Source organism: Atta cephalotes (genome assembly GCF_000143395.1).
Source record: "Atta cephalotes unplaced genomic scaffold scaffold00005, whole genome shotgun sequence".
Lineage (NCBI taxonomy): Eukaryota > Metazoa > Arthropoda > Insecta > Hymenoptera > Formicidae > Atta > Atta cephalotes.
Window position 1 is genome coordinate 6354229 of NW_012130069.1, and position 8962 is coordinate 6363190.

General features: G+C 34.1%; 1 protein-coding gene across 1 annotated transcript in view; it reads right to left on the reverse strand.

Moving 5' to 3' along the window:
- Nucleotides 1–3455: 3455 nt before the first annotated feature.
- LOC105626623 (hemicentin-1-like) overlaps nt 3456–8962 on the reverse strand; it is a 209889-nt gene continuing 204382 nt past the window's right edge. The window contains 2 exon segments of the mRNA XM_012207915.1: nt 3456–3526; nt 7506–7604. Coding sequence (XP_012063305.1) covers nt 3456–3526; nt 7506–7604 — 170 coding nt within the window.

The following is an 8962-nucleotide window of genomic DNA, read 5'->3' on the forward strand; positions in this document are numbered from 1 at the left end:
TCTGAAAAAATTCTTACATTTTTGTAAAAGTTTTAACAACAAATTTTTATTATTATAGAAGTTAAATTGTATTTTAATTATTTTTTACAGATTTAAATTTATTCACCAAAGTTCATAATAAAAAAAATTGACTATGCCTTTAAAATCAATTATCGACAAGGCATTATTAATTAACCTATTAATTTTTGTGAAATAAATATTTACTGTATCAAAATAATAAACGAATTCAATTATCTTTGAGAGTTCGTGAAAGAATTGCAAAGTGTTCGTATTTATCTTTCCTATTTAAAATTATATAAAATTGTATGAAATTGATAAATAAAACTTTGTATAATTAGAGTAAACTGTATTTGAAAATCAGTAACAGTTAACATTAATATAAAGAAAAATTCAAAAACACTTGTGCATCATTTTAAGCAGTAATAATATTGGTCTAAAACTTTATTTAAAGTCTATCGTCGAACACAATCTATATATTGCTATGCAATATATTGTGTTTAATTGTATTTTTCCACAATTTTATTTTTATCAAACAAACTGTTTATAATGTATCTATAAAAATGCTTTTCAATCAGAAATATTGGTTAATCGTTCATGCGTAAATGTACGCAATAAATATGTTTTAATCGATAGTTGAGAAACAATCGTAGCATTGACCAGATTGGGATTTGAATTTGTCGCAATAATCTCTACAAATTGCAAACGTTGCGATGTTCTAAAGGCGCGTGATCCCCTCATGTTAAATGCTTATGACTTTTAAGATTGCTAGTCTCGCGAATGATACGATTACAGACCTCATCAGAGTAAGTCTGCGTAATCCCTAAGTCGACCCGTTCCCTTCTTTAATCCATGCCGGGCATTAACTCCTTTGCGCGCCGAGTGCAGGGACTCTCTCGAACCTGTTGCTTTAAACAAGATGTACGCTGAATAATGGATATTCCTAAGTAGTTAGAAGTCCGCTTAAAACCCGGTACGGCCGAGCCGACCTCTCTCACGACCGCCTACGAATAAATCCCAATTTGATCAATTAATACGTAAATAAATCGATCGCGCGACACAACAACGTGAAGCGTGGGTCCGATATTTATAGCAAATATGTAATTTACCTTGCAATTATTTTCTGTTGATTCTATCAAGTGGACACTCAGCCGGAAAATTTTTGGTGCTAATTCAGTTTGATTACGAAACAAACACGTCGATGTTTCGCTATGTGTAGTATTGATGTGCGTATGTGCGTATGGAAAGTTACTAAATGTTACACAATAGAATCGCAAATCATAACCCGTAAGAAATTAACAAATCAATTATTTTTTGTCATATTCAACTGTGATTGGCCAATTTTTTACGGGTTACGATTTGTGATTTTATTGTGTGTGTAACAGGTTTAAGGCGGTATTCGTAATCGGTATCTATTTTAGACCATCTTAAGTAATGTCATAAGATACTGATACGATTCTGCGATTGGTTGATGACCTTAAGAGACTATATTTAAGACAGTCTTAAATATTAAGATTCGAATATGAATACCGATCTTAGAATACGCATTTTTTTCTGTTTGTATAAATTGTTTATCCTTAACACGTACAGTAATAAAAGATAATAGGTAACAAAACAGTTTTAATAATATATGCTTAAAACTTCTGGTCACAATTGTCGTCCCCGGGATTATGATGTCAGATGCGAGAAAATCGCGCTTACATCAAAATAATTTGTTTTTTTCCGTACATTATTACAAATATGTTTCGCTAGATAACGTAGATATATAGTAAAATATTATACGAAAATTTTAGTCACATAAATAAATATAGATATAATTTGAACTACACGCATTCTATATTTCGAGAGAAAATGGATTTTACAATAGTTGATCGAGATTTAAGTTGTTATTTCACAGAATATTCGGCACATTCAATAAATATTTTCCATTCAAGATGAATCTCTCTCATGTAAGAGAGTTAGATTATTTTGAGGTATGGTATCAAGAAAAATAAATTTAAATGACTTTTTTCACTTCTCATTCTGTATAATTGCACGCATAGCAGGTAATTGAAATTATAATTAAATAAAGGAAGAACATGTGCCTGCATATAACGTGAAAAGAGGATTGCATTCTCAAAGCAATACCGAATTGATTCGTATGCAACTGATAGTCTTCGACTTGTTACGATATATCCTCATTTCTTTCTTTGCAAATTTTCCATTTTCTTCTCTTCCCTGCCTTCTCCTCCGCTGTCGTACTTTCTCCAGATGAGAACAACTCTCCCATACCGAATCTGACGTTTTAATCTCAAGTATCCAGATGGGCTTCATGATTTCGTACGTAAGGAGGTAAGGATAGGAGGTGGAAAGAATTGGAGAATTTAAAAGTACTTGGCAGAAGTTTATCGCGAAATAAAAAAAGTAGAATCGATGCTGGAAATAATAATATATACGCATTTTATACATTTTACGAGTATATAATTTGAAAAAAAAAAAGAAATAGCCGATGCTTAAGGGATTCATATAATCAAGCCGTGACTACGTACGCAAATAGAATCTGATGTTGATAGAGAATTAACTTTGCTCAAAACATGACTAACACCCGTAAATCTCCTCGGGACACATATCGTCGTAACGAATCTCCGAACAGAAGCATTTCTATGTTATTGACAAAATTGAGAACCCTCATGCATCGATCGTACAAACGAGAGAAGAAAACTATTTCGGGAGGGGGATATAAGTTCAAAAATGTTGGAAATCTAGTTGGCTCGGTGAAACTTTAATTCAGTATTAAGCTCGAACGATTTCATTTTGATATTCCAGAAATGTCATTTAGTTGCGCGACTGAAATACTCCTATATAGTGCAGTTTAAAAAACGTAACGACTCACTCTCACACATGTTCCGGGTCGCACTCTCTCGCGGAGACGAAATCACTGGTATTTGTTGGTTTGGCGTCATTGTTGTTGCGGCGTTATACAATATATTACACTGAAAGCAATAGTCGTTGCACTTTGTTAATACCCTTTCCTCTCGTTCTCGTTGTTCCACCTCTCAGTGCGTGTCTCATCCCTTATCTCCGAGCCACACAATGCACAATCGGTGAAGAAAAGATCGATGAGGATTCATATCCCTTCTTTCAAATTCTTGGCCATTCGTGGACTGTCGTTGCTACACTAACTTGGCACGCGTAAATTACTCTCCGCCATTTAATATGGACGCTATCTACTCCAATCAGTCTTTGTGTCATTTTTTGTAATTGCGTGCATGCGCGCGCGCGCGCGTGTGTGTGTGTGTGTGTGTGTGTGTGTTTTGGATGTCACATGTATTATGTACGAACGTCTGTCTTTCGTGTCCTTAAAGTTCTAATTTTTCTTCTTTTTATTTTCTCTTTAATTGAGTCCGTTAATTAGGGAGACCACCGCCGATATCAACAACGAGGTCGTCGTTCGCTTTCTTTTTCTTTTCAGATTTTGCTTATCGAATTATCGTTACGACCAGAGCAATTAGTAGAAGCGTCACGGTCGTCATCACGCCCGTTGCTGAATCTGAAATTAGATAAGATATTTCATTGTTTAAGATTGAAACGCTAATCAATATGAAGACTTTCTACAGCAGCTATATTTCTCAGTTTAAATACATTTAATATTTATATAATAAGAATCAATAATTTGCTTATAACTGTTAATGTATTTGCTTCATTTTTGAACAAACATCGCATAAATTTCGATATTAATGTTAATAAATCTCTTTTTATAAATCATTTAATTCTTTCTAAATAATTTAACTATATTTGAAATCACTCTTTAAAATATAATATTATATCAGATAAGAGAGCGTGAAAGAATTGCGAACAGGAGATAAATATGAATGATATTATTAACAGTATATATTAGAGTAGTGATAATCTCTCATTTTTCATATCCAGCGATAATTCGATATATTATCAGTTTCATACTACAATATGTATTACACACTGTTTAGGATAAATACAATTACAGTGTAAAAAATAAAATGTTAATTTTAACTTATAATTGTATAGTGAATTTTCTGAGACATCCAAAAATGTTAAAATTAATCTTTTTTGTTAATTTGCATGTCTCAGAAAGTCTGCTATATGACTATAAGTTAAAATTAATATTTTATTTTTTACAGTGTACGTGTTTTCGATGTTTTTGAGAATAAAGGACAATAATAATTCTAAACACCTAAGAGAAATGTTAAATAAAATCAATAATTTATCAATTATAGAAATTTTTATTCAAAGATTATTTGACTTTAAATTACAACAATTAACATTCGTATATCAATATAATTTATAACTTTAAAGAAGAAAAGTACCATATTGCCTATGCGTGCAGCGGGCAAGGATTTTGTTTTTATTAAAAATTATAGTTTATAATTGAAATAGTTTATACATAAAAGTTAATTATTGTAGTTTAAAGCCGAAGAATTGAAATATTTTTTTTAATAAAGACTTCTACAGTCGAGAAATAATAGTCGGTTTTATTTAACTTTTTCCTTAGTGTGTTTGCAGTTCCTTCACTCTCCCCGTATATATATTATACCAGATTCTAATATCTCGAGAAAACTATAGCACGGAGAAATCTTCGCTTTCGCAATGATACGGGATAAAAAGGGAAGGGTTCTCTCGCCATCGGTAGCCTCGAAAGGTCAATGCACAATCAAGGGCTTGGGACAACGAGAATCTGTCGTTACCCCGTTGTAGAAAGGTTGCTACGGAAGAATCCCTCTCTCTCTGAGAGAGGATATGCTGAGAAAACGGAGACGAGTGCAAAGGGATGAGTGCCGATGGCCCAAGCGAAGTAGATACAGAAGGGAGAAATAAAGATAGACGAAAGAAGAAAGGAGCAGGAAAAAAAGAACAAAATGAAGAGAAAAAAACGGGGGGAAAAAATGGGAAGTCAGTTATTCTTCCGGTTGGCTTGTACTGTGCCGTTAGCTATTACTCGCTTGGAGAGAAATGTATTCTCCGGCCTTTTCCTGGCCTCACTCATCTCTAATTACGAATCAGAAACAACCTGGTGGGCCATCGCCTCCGCTGGCCGGATTACCTCCTTCTTCCCTATCTTCTTCACCCTTTTCTGTTTTTCGCGACCTTTTCTAGAGTCTTCCCGACTCTCATCCAAGGCTCGTAAGCAGTAACTTGCCTCCCTGACCCCTTTTTCCCCTCCTCCATCTTTCTTTTATCCGATCCCTGACTCTGCCCCAGGAGAATTCTTCGCTTCGCTACTTTGTACGATCTTACCTTCCTTCAATTCGCGATTTCTCGCCCTAGCCCATCCTTCTCCCCTTCCCCTTACATTTTCTCTCTTTATCTCATCTCTCCTCTCTTCTCCTTTTCTTTTACGAGAGGAAAATGCGTTACGTATTTATAGTCAATATTTACATTTCATTGTTACACTCGAAAACGCGAAAATTGCAAATTGCCATGTCTCGTCTTATTAGATTTATAATTCGAGATTTTTTTAACTTGCCGTACATTTTCCTGATTTACATGCTGTCCATACTCGAGAGTACATATCGCATCTATGTTTACTTGACATAATGAAAAATCGACATGACGCGTGACACATAATTTCTTATCTTTCGGTATCGAAATAACATCGGACATCGAACTCGTCGCGACCATATCGCTCTCTCGTCGAACAGTTAGCAATTTGACGTTAATCTCACAGCAGAATTTTCCATAGAATGTTCGATATTTCTGGCATTCTTTCCATCTTACATGTGGCAGCTTGCAACGCAGTTTCCCTCGTTACTGGTTCAACTCGTCTTTTTCTATGCGAAATTACCTTACTTCCATGAGACTATCGCGATCGTCCCCGCGGAGAAAACGGATTTTCACACTACGCCATTATGCAAATTCCTCTTAAAAGTAACCGCGGTCGAGCGAGATATTGAGAGACGGTAGCGTAGAAGCGTAGAAGGAAGGAAAGCCGGGACAGGGATCGAATTACTGAAGAGACGCGCGGGTGAAGACGAATGGAAGGAGGAAAAAATGCGAGGGTAGAAAAGAATTATCCGATAATGCCGAAGGCTCGGCAGAATTATGAAAGGTGCTACCACACCTGGCCGCGCTCAGAAATGCGGTAGACGCGGCTGCTCAAATGCCACGGCGGAGCCGCGAAATGCCGGATAAACCGCACCTTCGATAGGGAAACTCATTCGCGTTTTGTCTCCTCGTATAAGGGGCTCATTCATTCTTTGCAACAAGAAATTCATAGAAGCCAGATTTCATAATGTATACATTAAACAACAATGGATAACTCTTGTTATCTATTGTTGTTTAATGTATACATTTTATTATAGCATACATTTTATTATAGCATATATGTCACTTAATAGGTCACATTATATAAATGTATGACATATGGAATATTTCTTTGACGTTATACTATGCGAGACACTATCGGAGTCGTATAAAAAACAGATATGTGTTACGAAAAATGCAAATTGTCACGCACGATGAATTATTCCAGAGAAAAATATTTTGTTTCTTACAAAAAAATGTATTTATTGAAAAACGTAACATTCTCTTTCTGTTCTATATGATACTAATCTGGATGTGTATATTATCGATTGTATGATTATTTATAAATTTTATAAATTTTAGAATTTAATATACATACTGAAAAAAAGAATTTGTAGATTCGCGAGTCGAAATTTTAATTCTTATTATAATGTAAATCTCTAAAATCTACATACAGCCTAACTAAACTAAGGTTTGAAGTAGGAGCAAAATTTCGACTTGGGTGATAATATCAAATGTTGAATGAAATAATTTTAATCAAATATTTAATTAATATAATATAATAAAATTAAATTTTCCAAATATTTCGTAAACGATTTTATATATATATATATATATATATATATATATATATATGTGTGTGTACATATATATATATATATATATTTATTTTTAAGTGATATTATCTCGCGAATCGATGATTTTATTGAAAAATTTTTCGAACGAAAGTCGCATGGCTTAAAGGGGGACACATAATGAAAATGTGAATTAATCTTGAGTGATCTTGTCAAAATCAAATCAAGGTCATTAATGTTTTTTTAAAAAATGGAAACTCCTATTTTTTATTATATATTCTTGTAGCTTATCTCGAGAGCTTTCCAAAATACTATAATAAAGTTACTTTTCGTTAAGTACTTGTTAAGTTATAATATAATACAAGACCGATCACTGATCCAGCTGATTAAGGCAAAATCGGCCAACTAAGGAAAGACCAATCACTGATCCGGCTAACTAAGACAAGATCGATCACTGATTTCGGCCAACTAAGATAAAACTAATCACTAATCCGGCCAACTAGGCAAGATCGACCAGTGATTCAAGTCAACTTTCGTTCGAAAAATTTTTCAATAAAATCATCGATTTGCGAGATAATTGATGATATCAATTAAAATGAAACACCCTGTATATAGAATTTCACAATTATACATCAATTTTATTATATTTATTCAACTTTGATTATGTTTTATACTCACCCTTATCAGGAGGCCAGTTGTAATTTCTTTTTCTATCCAGTTCGGACGACTTTTGCTCTGATTTTCCAATTTCGTTCAGATTCGATTGGAACTTGGTACCTTGAGACAAAAATATAAAAAACATGTTTATGGAAAACATTATGTATATTGAAATTACGTATAATGCAATGCAGACAACAGATTAATAATAAATATACAAGGATATTCCCAAGAAAAATATTTTTCCGCGTTGAAAAGTCCACCGCGAACTGGCGACAATTTGTTTCCCGGATGTTATGGGGATGAATCCTGAACGTTATGGGAATAAATTAAAAATTCAATCTCACTTCGAGATATTATAGCGTAAAGTCGTCGGTGGAACAGAGGAGATGAGATCTGAGAGAACAGAAGGAGCGAAAGGAGAGACTTGCGTGGTTCGCATAGCGGAATCACGGACAAAGGGACGTACAACGAGTGGCCCTCTCGACTGAAGATGTTTACGAGCCTGTTACGCATAAAGTGGGTGGCAAACGCGTTAACTAGTATGCAAACTCCGAGTAAACACAATTCCCTTATCCGCGCCAAGTATATTCTATCCATGTCACGACACACGCTTGTCACAAGCTCGCCGCGTTTTGGATTACATTCTTGTAGTGAAACAGCTCGTGATGAGTATATATTTTATAATAAAATTATACAACCAGCTCTTATGTGTGCCGGTTTTATCGTGTTATGGTGGATACGTGCTCGTCGCATATGAACCACACAGGGTGATATAAATAAATAAATATCTCTTATTGTTCAAATACGTATACGTTTTTGTCTCTTTACGTAATCATATAAATATATTTAATGTAATTATTATTATTTAAAAGATAAAGCTTTCTCTCATAACATCAATAAATAAAATTTCTTTACGATTTTCTTTACTTTATTAAGAGGATGCTGAAGTTATCGACGCGCATTTCGTATTTTTCACTTTGTTTTCCTTATTCAGAATAAAAAATCCTTCTCTAAAATGAAAGAAAAAACGCAGCTGTGGGAAACCATAAACCTGTATAAAAAATTTAAAAAATTGTAAATTACAGTTTTCTATTATCACAGGTTATTTCTTTACACATATATATAAATGAATTCAAGTATGTAAATAACAAAAAGTACTTTCCCATATTTGAATAATATATAAGAACATAATGAGATCTCTAAATTATGATTTTGAAACTTACAAGAGAAATAAAAAAGTACGATTTGAACATAATCAAGCATTTGTGTGTGTGTGTGTGTGTGTGTGTGTGTGTGTGTGTGTGTGTGTGTGTGTGTGTGTGTGTGTGTGTGTGTGTGTGTGTGTGTGTGTGTGTGTGTGTGTGTGTGTGTGTGTGTGTGTGTGTGTGTGTGTGTGTGTGTGTGTGTGTGTGTGTGTGTGTAGTGTGTGTGTGTGTGTGTGTAGTAGTTGTGTGTAGTACGTAGTACTATAGTTA